A 20,594-nucleotide genomic window follows, 5' to 3' on the forward strand; every position below is an offset into this window, starting at 1 on the left:
TTACATTAACATGTCTTAATTTTCTATGCCATAGTAGGGATCAACATCATTTGACATAAGACATGTATGACTAGAATTAGCTTCATCCAATAAGCAGGTATAGATATTATTTTTCCTAATTCCTTTCAAGATAGTCTTATCATTTAAATTTTTCACTAAGCAATGAGAGGTTTTGAAAATGACACTATATCCTATATTACATAGTTGACTCACACTAAGTAAATTATACTTTAAATTGTCAATTAGACATACATTGGATATGATTGTACCTCCAATGGTGATTTCACCGATGCCAATGATTTTTCCTTTGCTATTGTCCCCAAATGTCACTATTCCTCCATTGTACTTGTTTAGCTTGGTGAATAGATTGGGGTTAGCCGTTATATGCTTGGAGCATCCACTATCAATATACCATTCAATTGCTTCATTGCTCTTCAAGCATACCTTCAAAAGCAATCTATTATATGTTGGTCCCCATAATCTCATGGGTCCATTGAGGTTAGGATCGATCATACCCTTAGGTATCCAAGCTTTTCTATAATTTTGATTTTGTGTTGTAGGTGTGAGAGATGTAGGTTTTTGATGTCCATATGATCTTTGGGTTCTTCTTGGCCCTTGAAATTCATAGTGTCTATATAGAATATAGTAATTTTGCGATGTGTAAGACTTATTGTTGATTTAAGCCCTTTGGTAATCATGGGGCCTAGTGTATGTGTTTGATCTATAGTGTTTTTGAGGTCTTTGGGGGTGCATATGCCATATATGAAGCATTTTGCCTATATGATTGAAATGGCTTAGACTTGGGATATTGTCTTTGTGGCCTTTGGGGCACAAATTCTCTTTGAGGTTTGTTGGTCATCTTTTGAAAAGTATAGTAGAATGCATGATGCTTCATTTTTGTATCCAGTTCTTTATAGATCACCTTACCATCAATATAGGCACCGATGCAAGTTTCATACCCGGGTAAATGACATTTTTCATATACAATGGGATGTGAGGTTTGGCCTTGGTTTGATCTTCTCCATTTTGGAGTTCTCATATTTTCCTTTCCTTTGGCTTGATGTGGTCTTTTACCATCATAGCCTAGACCTTCTTTATTTTGAGGTCCCTTTTGTGGGGTTCCTAATAATGTATCTAAGGTCTTTTGACCCTTAGTAAAGGTGTGCAATGTGGAGGTTAGATTCTTATTTTCTTCTTCTAGGTTGTGTGCATGTGAAGTCAACTCATCAATTTTGTGTAGAAGATTGGCTACTTCTTTTTCTAAGGCCTTTTTAGAAGCTTCCTCTTGGAGACTTACATTATAAAGTTCTTTAAAGGCCTCTTGAAGTTCTTCGTATTCTAAATCATCATTGCAAACCGACAAGGAGCTATGATAAGGAGAGTTTACCTCGTCATCATCATTATTGTGAGCCATTAGTGCCAAGTTGACGGTCTCTTCATCGGATTCATTATTTTCTTCTTCACTATCACTTGAATCCCATGATATCTCGGCGGTGTAAGCCTTTTTCTTTCTACTTTCCTTTTCTTTTAGCTTGGTGCACTCGATTTTGAAGTGTCCGGGCTTTCTACATTCATAACACACAATGTATTTGTTAGTATTGAAAGGTTTTTTCTTTGAGTATGTTTTACCTTTGTTTTCTTTTGATGGTTATCCTTTGTAGAATCTTTCTCCTCTCTTTCTTATGAATTTTTGAAACTTCCTTGTGATTAGAGAGATTTCTTTCTCTAGATCCTCTTCATCGCTTTCTTCTTCTTCGGATTCACAAGAAGTCTTGAGTGCGATGGACTTTCTCCTTGGTTCTTTTACTTCTATGACTTTATCATCTTCAAGGAGTTCAACGTCATGGGTTTGTAGAGTACCCATCAATTCATCCATGTGTAGGACCTCTAGATCTTTAGCTTATTTGATGGCGGTCACCATTGGTCTTCACTTTGAGGGTAGTGATCTCAAGATCTTCCTTACATTCTCCGCTTTGGTGTATTCCTTTTCTAAGCTTTTCAACTTGTTAACAATGTTAGTAAACCTAGCAAACATGTTAGAAACACTTTCATCATCAAGCATTTTAAACAATTCATATTCATGAATAAGCTTGTCAATTTTGAGTTGTTTAACTTGTGATGTTCCTTCATAGGTAACGACAAGAGTATCAAACATCTCCTTAGTCGTGTTACACATACTAGTTCTATTGAATTCCTTTTCACTAAGAGTATATTGTAGGAATGTAATAGCTTTGTAGTTTTGTTGTATGTGTGTTTTATCCGATGGTGTCCATTCGGATTTCTCCTTAGGTATAATTTTTTTTCCAACTTCTTTTGTGATTTGGAAGGGACCTTTTTTAATCACAGTCCATACATTAATATTATGAGCACACACATAATTTTTGAACCTACACTTCCAGTAGGCAAATCCTTCACCATCAAAGTATGGTGGCCTAGAAGTGTCGAGCCCCTCAATTTGGTGTGTAGATGATGATGATGTCATTGATCATTTTTAGCACAATATAAAGACAAATATGGTCTTAGTTTTGAGCTTCCGCTCTGATACCAATTGTTGGATAACCTAGAGGGGGGTGAATAGGTTACCACTAGTGGATTTTGCCTCTTTTTCGATTGGTTGCACACTTATATTAAATATAAAAAGCAAAAGTAAATGAGGCACAAGATTTATAGTGGTTCGGCTAACTTAGCCTACATCCACTCTTCTCAACCTTGAGAGAATTTCACTAGTATTTTTTTTCAATACAATAAGTAGGAAAATGACACATTTACAACTCTTTTTAATAGGATAAGAGGATCCTTATAATCTTAGTTCCATGACAAGAGTATCATTTCAATCTCTTAAGGATGAGAGGGTCCTTGTACTAATCTAAGTACAGTCTAGATTAATACAACAATGCTTTATCAAATCAAAAGCATAAACAAGTAAATATAATAGAAGTTTGGTATAAATACCTATCAAAGAGTAGTGACACTATTACCCTTTGAGTGATGGTGCTCAATGATATGAATGAGAGTTATGCACCTTGAGTCTCCTAGATGATTCTCCTTGATGGCATGAGTTGGAGAGAGTGGAGAGTTAAGAGCTTGGTAAGATCTCTTTGAGGAGCTTGAATTGAATAATTTAGCTCAATGACAAATTTTCACTTTTGTACTTTTACAAATGTACTATGCACTTTTTCTATTAAAAGATGTATTTTGTTTCTTGTTTGGATGTGTTTTATAAAGCCAAAAGTTGGAGTTTGTTTGTTCTCCAACGGATATAAAATAGTCATATTTTTAGACTGTCGATCGACCTATAAAGGTTGTCGGTCGACCATAAAAAACTAGCCGTTAAGGCCAAGTTTGGGGCTATCGGTCGATTGTCGGTCGACCTATGGATCGACCTACAAGTGTCGATCGACCTATAATTCTGTCGGTTGCAACCGACAGGCTACTGGAAATAGGTGTGTGTTTTTTATATTATGTAGGTTGACCGACTGACAGTTGTCCTATTTTTAACTGTCTGTCAAGGGGATTTTTTGTCCAGCTTCCTTGGGACTTTATAGGTTTTTGTCTAATACTTTAATGGCCATGTTTCTTGAGTCTAGGGTATGGGAATGAGTTCCTCCTAGGGTCTCTTACATGTGAGTGCAATGTGTGTGCAATGTGATATGCACATGTAAAGAAATGTGTTCTAATGCACTTGAATATTCTTGGAGAGTCTTTGTCTTGTTAATTCTTGGCTTCCTTTAAAAGTTGTTCTTCAATCTTCAAACTTATTCTTTTCCTTAACTCTTCTGTTGTGAGCTCCGTTGATCAAGTCTTTCCTGGATGCTTGATGCTTCCAACGTCTGACTATGAAGCTTACTTAAAGATTGGAATATTAGTATTAATCTTAATGTTTGTTATCATCAAAATCAGTTTATGGAGGAATGTGTTTTCCAACATCTCGTTTCTATTACAGAGTGTTTGCACGATGACGGAGAAGTCATACTACCACAGCAGTTCTTGAATTTTATTAAGTTTCAAACTAATAACGGCTTCCGTTGCACCAGTAACAATCCATTACTAAGAAAATTATTGAAATCAAAATGGCATGAGGATGTCATTACGGTCAAATTGGTTTAGCTATGAAATCAATTTCATGAATTAATAAGGATCATTGTAGCAATGGCCTTACCCGAGTGATAAGGAAGAAAAAATCAACAAAAAAACAATGAAACAATGGTGAAGTAGCAGTAAATTAACAGGAAAGCAGTAAAATTAAGAGAATAAAATTAAGAGAAGAGAAGAGAATAAACTCAAAATACCTTGTATCAAGAGAATCCTCTGAAAAGCAGTAAATTTTCAGCAGGAAAGCAGAGCAGCAGTAGCAGGGTGAGTAAGAGAAGAGATCGTGATTTAGCTTACGGCGAGTACACCGGAGAGCATTAGGAGCAGGGTGAGAGAGGGGATGTCGCCATCGCCGTCCCCGTCGCCGTCGCCATCGCCACTGAGGAGTTGTGAGAGGGGAGGGATGAGTGAGAGGTTGAGAGAATGTCACCAAAGCTGTCTGCGTCGCCGTCGCCATTGAGGAGTTGTGAGAGGGGAGGGATGAGAGAGAGGTTCTGCTTTCAAAATTTTTGTTTGATCTGAAACCCTAGGCAAGAGTGAAATGGGTTTGTTTTGAGGGAGTTAAGACCGGTTTGGTTTGTTTTAAACCGGTGGGATGGGTTGGTTTGAGGTTTAAAACGGTTCAAACAGATGAGGAATGTCATTCAAAAAATTTTGAATTTTTTAAAAGACAACCGTTGGATGGTTGTCATGACACATGTCACGCTAGGAAAGTAGGGAAGTAGGATGGAAATAGAGAAGAGGAAGTAGAGGATGTGGATCCCACCTGGGTATCTAACCCAGGGCAGAGACATCATTTTTACAGTGCCCTGTAGAGATCTTTTCCCCATTGTTATTTTGTTTTCCAATCTCATGCTTACTCATATCTCTTGTTATTTATTTACTTTTATGTTTGTCTGCTAATTAAAGTATGTTTTTTATTGATATTTGATAGGTATTGGATCTTTCGTCTTTGTCCACCTTCAGAATCTCAATGTATTAATCCGTAGAGATGCAAGAGTCCAAAAGCTTATAAGTATTGACAATTATGTTATATGATCGAGTTGTAATTTAATTAGGGTTAGTCTTAATTACTTGGCTTATCCCATCCTAGTTAGCTTATGTTATCTTAGGATATATAGATCTTTCACATTCCTAGTACATCTATATTTCATGTAAGGTATTTTGACCATGTATATATCCATGGTTTTAAACCATGCTAAATAGGGGTGTCAATGGGTCGGGTTGGGCCGGGCCTGCCCTAAACCTTGACCCGACCCTAGAGGCCTTAACCTTAACCCTGACCCTGACCCGACCCTGCCAGGGTCAAGAAACTCTCAACCCTGACCCGACATTGCTAGGGTCGGGTCGGGTCGGGTTGGTCTTGATTTATTGCACCATCCACATATCTCATTAGACCATGTTTTTGTAACATAGGATCTCAACCTGTGGGACAGCTAATACATGTGTTGAAAAAAATGGTGTGTGTATAGACTCTCTCTCTACAATTGTAACAGTGTCCCCTCAATAGGCCTGGAAGCTTATAGGGGCTACAACTAAATAACAATCATGTCAGTGACTCTTTTTATGGCCTGATCAAAATAGTAGATGATCTACTCTTTTTATGGGTTCCCACTTCATGATGATGACAAAGCTAGTAATTATCTCTCTACAATTCTCTTCTTTTTTTTTTTTGTTAAGAAAATACTTATATTAAGTATAATATATATATATATATATATATGTAATATTATATGCTTATAATTAATACAGGGTCGGGTCGGGCTAGGCCCAGGATCTAAACTCTGACCCGACCCGACGCTGCCAGGGTCAGACTATAACTAAACCCAAATCTGCCCTCAGGGTTGAAAAACCAGGGTCGGGCCCGGGCCAGGCTCAGGGCGGGTTCGGGCCAGCCGGGCTTTATTGACACCCCTAATGCTAAATCAATGAAAAACATTACATTCCTGCTTAACTATTTCTTTGTTAGGGATTTATGCACAATGACGATTCATCAAATAGGGGGTGTTTTTGTCATTTTGATGGGGTCGTTTGTTTGTCTGTCATTCAATGTTAATCCAGAATTGGGTAAGGGTTGTGTCAACAACAACAAATACAACCTTATCCTAATTTAATGGTGACCGTGACATGGATCCAAACAAAACAGAGTAGGAAAAACAAAGTTCTAACCAAGAAAAGGGAAAGAAAGGATGGAAAAGGAGAGCTGGGGCAAGAGACGAGAAATGAATAAAAAAGAGAAGAACAAAAAAAAAACGAAAACAGAACAATAAAAGATGTAAAATAGATAAAAAAAGATGAAAGATAGTACGAGAAAAGAGGTAAAACCCAGCACGTCACGATAATTTCAGCTAAATGGGGTATGCGACATAGATCCTTGCCCTCCAATAGGCTCTGTCCAAGGTCATACCTGGTACAAGCCCTAGACTATGCATGCCCTTCCTCATCACTTCTCTTATGGTCATTTAATATTTGCCCTTAGCTTTTTTAGTTCCTTCAATCAGAATCATATCACTCCTCCTTACTAGGGGCATTCCTAGACCTTCGTTGAATATGACCATATCACCTTAAACTACTCTGTCGGAGCTTGTCATTGATCGAGGCAACTCCCAAGTTCCATCTTATATGTTCATTCCGTACTTTATCATTTCTTGTTTTTCTATACATCCATTTTAACTTCCTCATCTCTGCTACACAAAGCTTATAAATATGACACTTCTTAACTGCCCAACATTCTGTCTCGTGCATCATGATAGGTCGAACAACAATTTTATAGAACTTTTCTTTAAGTTTTAAATGAATACATCGATCACACAACACTCCTGACACACCTCTCCACTTCATCCATCTCAATTTTACTTCTTTGTGAAAACAATAGATATGTATCTATCAAGTTATTCTACTCATGTTTCAAGTTATAACTCAAAAAGAGCCAACCAAATTGCAAAATAGAGCTTTGAAAATTTAACAAAACTTATTGAAAAGAATAGAAAGCAAAAATCAAAAGGAAAATCTTTCAACAAAGATGGAACGATATATGATTTAATTCGAGCTTAATATTTTACAAGATCGAGTTTTCCTTCAGCCATGGCGAGTGGGAATCCATTCAATGCAGACTTCAGACGAGCGGAAAGAGGTATCGGAGGGTATTTTGGACTTGTGCTAAACCCCTATAAGGGTTTGTAACCCTAGGATGGTGGGTGAACCGTCTGCTATGGGTGGAGAAAAACTTTCTCCTATTTTGTACGTATAGGGGAAAGTTTTCATACACGGCCTTGTAAGCAAGCACGATCATGTCCTCTCTCACAAAGAATTGGAAAAGTCATAAATCCCCACTTGAAACTCCCACCCTCTCACATACACGGCTTACACAGCCGTGTATGAAAACTTTCCCCTTTTGGTTTGTATATGATAATTGTTTAGCTATTCAGCGGTTTGATTTTGTCTCTACCGTTTCAAATATCGGTATCGGACGGGTAAACAAACCGTTCGACACGATCTGATACATATCGGTAATGGTATTAGTGTATTACTGTATTAGTATCAGTGTCGGTACAGATATTTAAAACTATTAATTCACACAGGAAAACAAAAAAAGAAAAGCCACGCGGCATGTTAAGTAGGCCTAATTTAAACTCTGTGTCTTCGTATAAATGATTAATCGATGATTAAAAGGAAGAAAGACTCAAACATTGACACGATTCCTTAATCTGACGGCATAGATGTTCAGGGAAGCTGTTAGATCACAATCAAGCTCACATTAGCAAATACCACTTCGAAATGTTGGGCCATACCCAAAAACTTTGACAGAGTGGTCATTACCAACTAACTACACCTGACCAGGCCTTCTCCAAGCAAGCTGGCCACCGTTTCTATTCTCTCTCCAAACTCCAAAGCCCCTTCTCTTCCATTTCTTCACCTTTTAGACCTCAATGGCTCAATCACAGTTCACACACTGTTCATCATCGGTCGTTTTCTTCCCTTATTCTTCATTTTAACTATTTCCCCCTCTTAATTTTCATAATTCATCATCGACCTCCTTGACAGTCCCTACTTCTGTTCGATACTCGGATCTGAAGGATAGATAGAACAACTTTTGTAGAATTCGTTTCCGATTAGGTGAAGGTGGCTTTATTCAAAGTTAATTATTTTCATTAAATTTGATGAAATTTTGGTTATAGATGCGTTATTTATTCTCTTAAGAGCATAATTCTGGAAGAGATTACAGAGATAAGTTTGTGTATCCATCGGCTTTTTCATTTGATTTCTTATAATTTTCTGGGAAACATTGCGTTTTTAGTCAATTTCTTGGGTTCTTCTTGCGATCTATTCTAGGGTGCTGCGACGATTCAAGGGAGCTGAGGGAGGTTTCTAGGGTTTTGGATTCATTAATGAAGCAGTGGGGTTGTCTTTTGGAGTTTTTGATCTGTTAAGTATCATTAGAAAGTCGAAGTCTGGAGGAATTCACCAAGTTTCGAAGTCCTGGGGGCTAATCAGTCTCATCACAGCCCGATAGCGGCTCAGACGGGCTTCGGATTCTGGTTTTTTCCCCGCCGTAATGCTCGTCCAACTCACTATCTTGCATACCTTCCTCAGATGGATTTTGTAAGCAGGCACGCTTCTACTTCTGACCATCAGTCCTCATCTGGTGATTCTTCTTCGACACCTCCACCTGCTGCTGAAGAACTCGAGTACTTGGCCAGGTATAAGGTAGTAAAGCATTCGTGGCGAGGGCGGTACAAAAGAATTCTATGCATTTCTAATGTTGCAATCGTCACTTTGGACCCTTCAACGCTTTCTGTGACCAATTCATACGACGTTGCCAATGACTACGAGGGCGCAAGCCCGATCTTAGGACGAGATGAAAATTTGCAGGAGTTCACGATCAGTGTCCGTACTGATGGTCGTGGAAAATTCAAGGGTATTAAGTTTTCATCTAAGTTTAGGGCAAGCATTTTGACTGAACTGCATCGGATTAGATGGAATCGTATTGGCTCTGTTGCAGAATTTCCTGTGCTTCACCTTCGGCGGAAGACTTCGGAGTGGATTCCTTTTGTAAGTCACTTTTTGTTTTTCTTTTACAGTTCTTCATGCATCCTCTGAATGTGCTATTTGATGATAATTCACTCGTGTTTTCTTCTATTGTTTTTGTTGTTGCTACTACCACTACCACCACTGCCATTACAGCAACAACTACAAATACTGCAAAGAATATTTCCCTCCTGATGACTCATACATGTTTATTTAGAACAAAGTGCAGTAAACAAAAAACATAAGTCAAGACTAGGGTTGTAGTTATGTCTGATAGCTCATCACACTCTTAGGTCCACTAATGCAATTTAATTTATTTTATTTTTTTAAATTTTCTTTCTTCAAAAAACTGGAATCCCTAATACGTCCAGTATACTAAAACAATGAAACAATGTTACTAACTTGAGTAGACGACGCCAAAAGGCAAGACCATCTGGCATTGAAAAACAATGAAACAATTACCAATAGGTTGATTAGACGGTGCTAAAATATTTTACTGATGTGTCAGTGGATGAAAATTCTTTAAAGTTGGTGGTGGGGCACGTTAAAGCAAAGCTCAGTAGTCCACAACCTCACAGGTGCATTGAAAGATGTCAATCAGTGGAGGGCTTTAGAGCCGTCTTTGCTGCTGTTATAAGAAGATAATTATCCTTTGAAGGCCAAATTTCTGAACACTGAGTAGTATTCCTGTTTATAAAAAAGGGCGTGTCGAGTGCACGGGGCTCTTTCCACTGCGGTGTCTTGGGAGGGTCTTGGGAGAGGCTGTTTATTTATACATAAATTGGAGGTTTTGGGTGTGACACAACTTGAAGAATGGGAGAATTTTTTTAGTTATTTTTCATGGTAAGGGTTTAGAGATGGCAGTAGGGGGGAAAACTTTGGAAATGAGTATTTGAATCTAAAATTTTAGGAGGTTGGTAATTAGATCAGTTTATTCGATGAGTAAGGCTCTTATATGATTTTTTTTTGGGGGGGGGGTGGGTAGTGGTGACCAATTTTGCTTTGGAGAAGTATGGTGGAACGAAAATATTAGGTAGCCTTGGATGGGTGGGATCATTGGGAAGATATTTCATCTCATGGGGATGGGTATGATGTGGAAAAACATAATGGAACCACTTATTTCGTTTCTTGAGAATGAGACAGAAAAAGTGGCAGGAGTATGGTTGGAGGCTGAGAAACTTGATGAATGATTTTCAAGACTATATTGACTTGTGGTGGATAAGGAGGCAACTGTCAAGTGGTGTTTTGTCTCTTGAGATTGGTAAAGTGATCCAACTTTTGGAAGATGTCTTCTTGAAAGTTCAATGGATTAATTTGGAAGGCTATTTGCATGTTCTTATGGATGCTGTTTTCAGTATTTTAATGATGATCGGATAACAACGAGGACTATTCTGACATATATATATATAAATATATATATATATATATATATATATATATGTTCATGATCGGGTTTATGATTTTCTAGCACAAGGTATCAGGAGAGGCTCAATAATTTCTTATTTTGGATATTTGCAGCACCTCCAATAATCTAAGGGATGGAGTTTCATAGGCTAACCAATTGATGCTAACAGTGTGGGCTCAAAGAAGAGCACTTATTTATTCGTCTATTGCGTTGCATCTACAAGTGTATTGATCTATTCTTATATCTTTTCGGAGTCAATTGGGTAGCTCCCTAAGACATCCTTAAGACGTGCGGTGGCTGTTCCTTATGGCTGTAAAATTAAGTTTGATGGAGAATGACTCCATATGCTATTTTTATGTGGTCTGTTGAGAGAAAGGAGCAAATGATTTTCTTTTCTTTTTCATTTCCTTTTCTGATATGACAGATTTTATCAATAAATGGGAAACCTGAAGCAAGCTATAATATTGAGAAAAGAAAGCAAAGCACGAAAGGCATCACCCTATGAATAATTGAATATCCTTTTATAGAAGTGTTTCTAAATTCCTTATGGTGACAGGCCCACAAAATATGAAACCTTAATTCTATCTGCTGCTCTATGAACTAGTTCCAAAAGTTTTTCAGAAATCCTACCATCACTTACCTTCCAAATATACCACAGTATATCCAAAAGGAGAAGCACCTGAATTTTCATGGTTTCTATGGATCTCTCTGTCTTATTGTCTTCCACTCCATCTCACATTTCCTTGAGAGTACTTTGTCTGGTCGAAACAACCCCTACTTCATTTAGCAAGTGAGCCCACACTTCAGATGCAAATCCACACTTAATGATGGTGATGAACACTCTCTTGCTCCTGCAGTTGAATTCAAGCATTGGAAGATGGATGTGCTCAGACGATCAATGTGGGAATCTTACCCTGAACATTTCCAAAATTAGGGTCTTTCCTTTTTATTGGTTGAACTTATTACATGTTGGAATTTGCCATACCTGAATGGAGTTTTATTTGGATCTAATTTGAATCAGATCATTTGAGAAGAGTAAAACTGGAGGATTTCCTTTTTTTTCTTCTCTTTCATTGCTGGTTCTGTTTTTTATCTATTGATGTATCTTTTTGTTGTGATCCCATTTGTAGCCCTATTTTCTCCTTTTCAAGTGTCTATGATATACTGAAAACATTTTTTCTTCATTTGGTCTTCATTGACCTGGAAAAAGCCTATGACCGAGTTCCTAGAGATTTAATCCGGCATGTTCTTGTGAAGAGAGCGGTGTCGAGAAAATGTGTGGATGTTATTCAAGATATGTTTGAGGGCGTAGTGACTAGTGTGAGATCTGTGGGAGGGCAGGGCAAGGAATTCCCAATTACGATTGGGTTACATTAGGGATCAACCTTAAGCTCTTATCTATTTGCACCCTGGAAGAACTCGGTCGAAACCTGTCGAAACCACCGAGATATCTCGGTTTCACAGCTTTCTAAGATGAGATAGAGGGGGATTTTAAAAACTACATGGTTTTGACTCGGTATCGGTAGTTTCGACCATGTTTCAGCCGAAACTACTGTTTCGGTCGAAACATGGTTGAACCATCTTGAACCAGGCCTATATAATACCTCATCTCGACCAAGAAAGGCATATCTTGACTTGGTTTGACAGAAACCTCTCGGTTTCAATGGTTTTGATTGGTATAGCCTCTTTTCCCCCATATTTGGGGATGGGTCAGGTGCTGAGTCATCTCTTGTCGATAGTATCTTCGGGTATCCATCCGAGCCATGTGTACCGGCTCCACCTTCTTACACTCTCGGTGAGCCCTTCCCTAGATTGGGATATATTAGACAAGTCGATGATGGGGCTTATCAATGGGCAGTTATGGACTATGAGAACAATTGGTCCCAAAACATGTCATGGGATACATATGTGGTGCATTCAGAGGAACGGCTTCGCACTCTTCAGTGGTACGCAACTCGTGGATTAGACCCACCAAAAAACTCCGCATCGAATTGAGAAAGAAGGAGCTTAATGTTTTATTTGGATAATAGGTATTATTCAAGGTTCTTGTACTTTAAATTTATATGTGAACTAAGTATTTTTAATACAAGTTTAGTGTCTGAATCAACGTACATTAGTAAACTTGGGTCAATAACCACAAGTACCAATTTGAGTGAGTTTTTTGTGAAAATAATTCATGCATTGTGTTTAAAATGTCAAAAATAGGCTGTATGCAAAAAAATCAGACATAAAAAACCATTTTTGGACACTGAAACCAAGGTTTTTCCCCATGAATGGGAAAAAGTACCAAGTTTCGACCTGGTTTCGACCAAAACTCGGTTTCAGCCAGGTCGAAACCCGAGTTCCTGATCCTTGATTTGCACTTATCATGGATGACCTAACCAAGAGTATTCAAGATGAGATTCCGTGGTGTATGCTATTCGCCGATGATATCGTTTTGGTGGATGAGACAAAAGCAGGGATTAATGCTAAGTTAGAGCTTTGGAGATCAACCTTGGAAACAAGAGGCTTTAAGATTAGTAGAACGAAGACTGAGTATATGATGTGTAATTTTAACCATACTATGATGGATATTGATATGGTGCGAATTGAAGAAAGAGAGATAACACAAAGTGATTATTTTAGATATCTGGGGTCAATCATAAATAAAGAAGGTGATATAGAGGATCATGTTTCACAGAGAATTAAAGTTGGATGGATGAAGTGGAAAGGTGCTTCCGGAGTGCTGTGTGACCGACATATTCCTTTAAAGCTTAAAGGAAAGCTCTATAGGACTGTTGAACGACCGACTATGATGTATGGGGCGGAAACTTGGGTAGTTAAGAAGTGTCATATTGAGAAGCAATGTGTAGGCGTGTAGCAGATGAGGATGTTAAGGTGGATGTGCGGAAAAACTTGGAAGGATAAAGTAAGGAATGAGTGTATTAGAGATTTAGAGCTGACTTGGGAGTTGCCTCGATCAATGACAAGCCCTGAGAGAGTTGTTTGAGGTGGGAAAACCTGCTTCGGAAGCTTCCTGTCTTTCATAAGTTCAGTCTTGTTGGGCTTCGGAGGGGGTGGCTGTTGGACTGGATCGAACCAAACCAATTGACAACAATGCTTTCGAGATTGATTCGATTCAATCTCGAAAGCACATAAAAAAGGGCGCTTTGAGTTCCATTGGCTGCAAGGTGTGCATTTCTATTCTCAAATTGCATAATTCTTAATGGTTACATTCTACAATTGAGAATTTTGTGAAGTGTGTGTGTAATTTCTTAATATGCTGGTTTAAGGTCTGAAACCTTTTCAATATCTGTTAATGCAATTATCTTGATATTTAGATAATATCTGATTCGATAGCATACAAGATCGCATCTGTGTCATATGTGCTGATTTTATTTGAAATAGTGCTTCAGTTTTGCGCTGGTGTTTTAAGCTTGCTTCTCTACCAACTTAACATGGTGTTAAGTATTCTTGATCAAATGGCTTGTGCAGAAATTGAAAATTACTGCTATTGGAGTTGAAATTTTTGAAGTACAATCAGGAGATCTCCGCTGGTGCTTGGATTTTAGAGACATGGGTTCCCCTGCCATTATTCTTTTGTCTGATGGTTATGGGAAGAGAAGTGTTGATCATGGTGGTTTTGTTCTTTGCCCTTTGTACGGCAGAAAATCTAAAGCTTTTCAAGCTGCCCCAGGGGCAACAAACACTGTTATTATATCAAATCTGGTATGCTTGCATCTTCTCACTCCATTTCTCTGCTAGCCCCCCTCCTTCCCCCCATAAAAAAGGGGTAGGGGTGTGGCGATATTAGTATATTACCTCTTTCGTCACAACTGCTTTGAGCAGAATCTGAGTTCTAGATGAAGTATATGCTTGGATTAATTAGTTTACTGGATAAAAGCGCATTTTGTTCAGTATGCAGGAGTTCGATTTCCCATTGCATAATGTTTTTGGACATGAAAACTCAGCTGTATTAGTTGAACTTCCCATGCAGACTAAAACTGCAAAATCCATGGTTGGGTTGTCAATATCTGTTGATAGTTCTCAGTCACTCAGCACTTCAGAGTACATAAAAAAAAGAGGTATGTCATTGGAGAGAATGTCTTTGTACATAATGCAATATTATGACTTTGTCCCCATATTAATTTGCTAGGTTCCTTTTAATGGTTTACTTTTGCAAAGTGTAGCTAAAGAAGCAGTTGGAGCTGAAGAAACTCCTTGTGGAGAATGGTCTGTGACGAGGTTGCGATCTGCTGCTCATGGTACTGTAAATGTTTTGGGATTTGCGGGAATTGGACCCAAAGGAGGATTTGGAGAGAAAGGGGATGCTGTATCTCGTCAACTAATTCTTTCGAAGGCTTCACTTGTTGAAAGGCGTCCAGAGAATTATGAGGTATGCTGTTGGTTCCATAGGTTAAATGCATAGGGCTATGACCAAGGGGATTGCAGGAATTATTTTTCTCATCAATTTCTGCTTTAGGTTTTCACCTTTGGCCGTTTTCATGTTGCAGTGCTGACTGTACTAGCTGGATTTGGTTGTACTGATTATTATGTATGCTATTTCATTATTAACATATATACAGATGATATAACAAGAGATGGATTCCTGCTGTAGTTTCTAGAACTAATTTTCGATTGTCAGAGGGAAAGGTTGAAGCGCAGAGAGGCATTTACTTGTAAGGGATTTGGTTGCATGGTTCTGTTTGCTGGTCTCTATATTAACTCGCTCCAGTCTGGAGACAAGCTTAGGATATTCCCTAGTTTGGTTGATGTTGACTCAGCAGAGAACACTAAGCATCATTAGTTCTATGATAAATCCGTGCTTCTCCAGTCAATCCAGTTTGGTTGATGTTGAGTCTGCAGAGAACAGCATCATTAATTTAATGATAAAGCTGTGTTTCTCCAATCAATCCAGTTATCCATGTTGATATAACAGACCCTGGGTGTGGACTGTGGAAATACGATATTTGATGTATGGCTTGGTCATACATGAATACCTGAATCTAAATGTGTCGCACAAAGCAAAACATTATCGAAATTATTAAAATTTAATGATAATGAAAACATCTAATATAGGATCTTACAGTACCCTATAATTTGTGGGGTCTAGGAAAAATACTGATAAAGCATACACTTGGTCTTACTGATTCTTAGGATGGATCATGCGATGCTTATGTAGTTTACTACTTTGGTGGCTGACACCGACTCCTGTCAAATGTTAGAGTTGATAATCTTTGTTTGCTTGTTGTAGGCTGTCATTGTCCGTCCCTTATCTGCAGTAAGTGCTCTTGTTCGATTTGCTGAGGAGCCTCAGATGTTTGCAATTGAATTCAATGATGGTTGTCCTACTCATGTAAGTATCAGTAACTCATTCTGAATATTGTTTTCAGAGACTGTCTAATATTTGTGGATTAAAATTTCAGGTTTACGCAAGTACTTCTCGTGATAGCTTACTTGCTGCAGTGCGGGATGTTCTGCAAACCGAAGTAGGTAGATGTGTTCTTCAGTAATGGTTGGGTTTGTTACTTATGAGATAGGATTTGATCCAAGATTTGACACTCAAGATTTTATGTTTGTACTGGGTGGTCGTTTAATTTTGTTCCATCATAACTGGTGTCTTCTTGATCTACTGTTTGCAGAGTCAGTGTGCAGTCCCTGTATTGCCGAGGTTGACTGTGTCTGGTCATCGTATTGATCCTCCTTGTGGAAGAGTATATTTACAAATGCAACAATTACATGGTGGAGTACAACGCTCCATTGCCGACATGGAAAGCACATTAATGTATTTAAAACATATGGCTGCAGCTGCCAAAGATGCTGTTGGTGAGGGTGGTTCTATTCCTGGGTCTAGAGCTAAACTGTGGCGTAGAATTAGGGAATTCAATGCATGTATTCCTTATAGTGGAGTGCCTTCTAACATTGAAGTACCTGAAGTGACTTTGATGGCCTTAATTACAATGCTTCCAGCAACGCCAAATCTGCCTCCAGAATCACCGCCCCCACCGTCTCCATCCCCTAAAGCTGCTGCAACAATTATTGGTTTTGTAGCATGTCTACGCAGATTATTGGCATCCAGAAGTGCTGCTTCACATGTGATGTCATTCCCTGCTGCTGTTGGAAGAGTAATGGGTCTTCTCAGAAATGGTTCAGAGGGTGTAGCAGCTGAAGCAGCGGGACTTGTTGCTGTACTAATTGGTGGTGGTCCTGGTGATACAAATATAATGGTGGATACAAAAGGGGAGCGCCATGCAACATTTATGCACACCAAGTCGGTCCTGTTTGCACATCAGAATTATATTACCATCCTTGTCAACAGGTTGAAGCCTATGTCAGTGTCTCCTTTATTGTCAATGTCTGTTGTGGAAGTGCTTGAGGCTATGCTTTGTGAACCCAATGGTGAAACTACTCAGTATACCACCTTTGTTGAATTATTACGTCAAGTGGCTGGCTTGCGGCGTCGCTTGTTTGCACTTTTTGGACATCCTGCTGAAAGTGTTAGAGAAACTGTAGCTGTGATTATGCGTACAATTGCTGAAGAAGATGCAATTGCAGCAGAGTCTATGCGTGATGCTGCTTTGCGTGATGGTGCGCTGTTAAGACACTTGTTGCATGCATTTTACCTTCCTGCAGGTGAGCGGCGTGAAGTTAGTCGACAGCTGGTAGCTCTATGGGCAGATTCTTATCAACCTGCTCTTGATTTGTTGTCAAGAGCTCTCCCTCCTGGGCTTGTTGCTTATTTGCACACACGGACTGATGGGATTTTGGATGAAGACGCACAAAACATGCTTAATCAAGAAGCACCTTTGACTAGGAGAAGACAGAGACGCATACTTCAGCAGAGGAAAGGTCGGGCTATGAGAAGCGTAGCTTCTGAGGAACCTGCTTTACCTTCTTTGAATCATGTAGAAGTTACTGACACAGCCACGCAGGTAAATGCTGCTGCTTTTAGAGGACCAGACAACCACCAAAAATTGTCTCAAGATATGAATTCGGCACAGGTTCAACCCTTATATTCCTCCGCCACAGGAGGAAACTTTACTAGTGAATCATTTTCTCCTGGGGTCCCACAAACTGAGCAGTCAGATACTGTTGCTTCTATCGATGCTTCGTTAGAAAGTCCATCCAAGACATTGGATTCAAATGCCTCAAATTCAGTTGACTCTGATCTTAATATGGTTAGTTCCCTGAATTCTGGCCTCCCTGCCCCTGCTCAGGTTGTTGTGGAGAACACACCTGTTGGATCTGGCAGGCTACTCTGTAACTGGCCTGAATTTTGGCGAGCTTTTAGTCTAGACCATAACCGTGCAGACTTGATATGGAATGAACGGACGAGGCAAGAATTAAGAGAAGCTTTGCAAGCTGAGGTTCATAGGTTAGATGTTGAGAAGGAGCGCACAGAAGATATTGTTCATGGTGGTGCAACAACTAAAGATTTGACTGGGCAAGATTGTGTTCCTCAGATATCCTGGAACTACACGGAGTTCTCTGTTAGCTACCCGAGCTTATTCAAAGAAGTTTGTGTTGGTCAGTATTATTTGCGTCTGCTTCTTGAGAGTGGCAGCAGTGGTAGGGCACAGGATTTTCCTCTTCGTGATCCAGTTGCATTCTTTCGAGCACTGTATCACCGGTTCTTGTGTGATGCAGACATAGGGCTTACAGTGGATGGTGCTGTTCCTGATGAGTTGGGCTCATCTGATGATTGGTGTGATATGGGAAGGCTAGATGGTTTTGGCGGAGGTGGAGGCTCTTCAGTTAGAGAGCTCTGTGCAAGAGCAATGGCAATCGTATATGAGCAGCATTATAAAACAATTGGCCCATTTGATGGTACTGCTCACATTTCAGTTTTGTTAGATAGGACTGATGATCGAGCTTTGAGGAACCGTCTACTTCTTCTTCTAAAGGTACTTCCATGCTGTTACCGAAACAACTTACAGGGACATACTTTTACTCTACTATGCGCTGTTATGCTACTTGAATTTTTTGTTTGCTTCTTTCATTTAATTTTTCCGGTTTGCCCATTAAAAATTTTTGAATAAGTATTTTAAACTTAAGAACCATGTTTGTGAAGTACATATGTATTTCTTGGTTTAATTTGGGAAGTCTTGGTTGAGAAAACATACAATGTGCTTATTCTTACCCTTTTTCTCTTGTTAAAATATTCAGTAAAGTATCTGAGTATTCCTATGTCTTGCTAATTTTTTTCCCCTACTTACTATTACTTAAGAATTAAGATTCCTATTTCTAGTCCATTTGTGATGTTGGAGTGCTGTTTTCCATACCTGCAGGTGTTAATGAAGGTTTTGTCAAATGTAGCGGCTTGTGTATTGGTCGGTGGATGTGTACTAGCTGTGGATCTTCTGACAGTAGCTCACGAAGCTTCTGAAAGAACCTCTATTCCTTTGCAGTCTAATTTGATAGCTGCTACCGCTTTCATGGAGCCACTAAAGGAATGGATATTCATTGACAAGGATGGTGTACAAGTTGGACCAGTGGAAAAGGATGTCATCAGAAGGTTCTGGTCAAAGAAGACCATTGATTCGACAACTAAGTGCTGGGCTTCTGGCATGCTTGATTGGAAGAGATTGCGTGATATTCGTGAACTTCGTTGGGCATTGGCCACTCGTGTTCCTGTCCTCACTCCATCTCAGGTATATATAGATTACTTTCATGAATCGTTTATTATAACTGGCCCTTGTCATTGTTCATAGCGAGAATATGTATGGTTTTCTACAGTTATTCTATTCTGGAGGTGTGTGTGCAGTTTTTTTTTCTGAGGGCATCTATGTAAAGAGTTGGTTCATTCTTTGTATTCCTAATTATTTTGGTATATTAAGTTCGTTGTCTGGTTTTCCTCATGTTGAAATGGTTGACTGGAGGGTAGCTTGCTACTGGTTCTGTTATCATTATTTTCTATCTTAAAGAGTTTAAATTTTATATCCACTGGATACTTATTTTTCTGTTCTTTGTTTCAAAGCATAATGGTCTTTTTGTTGGGGGGTGGGTGGGGTGGAGGAGAGGGGGAGTTTGAAATGCTGGCAATGAAAATATTTTCAGTAACATAGCAAACACATCAACATTTAAAAGATGGTGTTTGACTGTTTGGGAAATATCTTGATCATCTTGAGACTTTCCACTAGATTTCCTCACAATGTGGTATGATTTTGTGGTACATGTACTGTGAAAAAACTTGGAAAATAGTTAAAAAGTTCTTGATATTAATGCCTGGGACTGAAAGTTTTATCTGTAGCTTACCAAGCACATCAACTTTTGATGACAGTGGATTAAAAACTTTTGGAAGGCTTCTCGATCATGTTGAAATTTGGCAGAAATGAAGCTAAGAAGATTGTAAGATCAAGGGTGAAGAAATATGAAGATCTATATAACAATCTGAGCACAAATGAGAGGGAAAAAGCTATTTATAAGATAGTTAAAATGAGGGAAAGCAAGAGTAGAGATTTCGACCATGTTAGATGTATTAAAAGTGAAGATGATAAAGTATACTAATAAGGGATGAGGACATTAAGGAGAGAGGGAAAGATTATTTGTACAGCCTACTAAGTACTAAATAAAGAAATTTTTAATAATAATGTCCCGGAAGGCAACGTTACCCATCAAGACACTATATGTCATAGATATATGCGAACAATTAAGGTGCTTGAAGTAAAAGAAGCTTTAAGGAGGATGAAAGTAGGCAAGGCATCAGGTCCTGATGGGGGTCCCAATAGAAGTGTGGAAGAGCTTAGGAGTCTATGGTTTATCTTGGTTAACCAAGCTGTTTAATAAGATTATGAGCACACGGAAAATGCCAAATGAATTTAGAAAAAACGTTGTGGTTTCGATTTATAAAAATAAAGATGATATTCAAAGCTGCAATAACTTAGAAGCATAAAACTGATGAGTCATATTATGAAATTATAGGAGAAGCTTATTGAAACTCGCCTGAGACAAAAAAAAACTATTATTACGGAGAACCAATTTGGTTTTATGCTAGGAAGATCCACGACAATAGTTATTTACTTTGGAGACCATAGAAAGATTTATAGATTGCAAGAAGGATCTCCATATGGTCTTTATTGACCTAGAAAAG

The 20,594-nt window shown here is 38.8% G+C and overlaps 1 protein-coding gene across 1 annotated transcript in view; it reads left to right on the forward strand.

The window, feature by feature from the left end:
* The first annotated feature begins 8,217 nt into the window (after positions 1-8,217).
* Positions 8,218-20,594, forward strand: part of LOC122652913 (dnaJ homolog subfamily C GRV2-like) — a 50,330-nt gene continuing 37,953 nt past the window's right edge. The window contains exons 1-8 of the mRNA XM_043846795.1: positions 8,218-9,144; positions 14,000-14,233; positions 14,502-14,589; positions 14,695-14,900; positions 15,759-15,860; positions 15,931-15,993; positions 16,147-18,408; positions 18,793-19,155. Coding sequence (XP_043702730.1) covers positions 8,686-9,144; positions 14,000-14,233; positions 14,502-14,589; positions 14,695-14,900; positions 15,759-15,860; positions 15,931-15,993; positions 16,147-18,408; positions 18,793-19,155 — 3,777 coding nt within the window. The 5' untranslated portion in view covers positions 8,218-8,685. The remainder of the gene's footprint in view (positions 9,145-13,999; positions 14,234-14,501; positions 14,590-14,694; positions 14,901-15,758; positions 15,861-15,930; positions 15,994-16,146; positions 18,409-18,792; positions 19,156-20,594) is intronic.

The sequence above is a fragment of the Telopea speciosissima genome, chromosome 2, assembly GCF_018873765.1.
Source record: "Telopea speciosissima isolate NSW1024214 ecotype Mountain lineage chromosome 2, Tspe_v1, whole genome shotgun sequence".
Taxonomy (NCBI): Eukaryota; Viridiplantae; Streptophyta; class Magnoliopsida; order Proteales; family Proteaceae; genus Telopea; species Telopea speciosissima.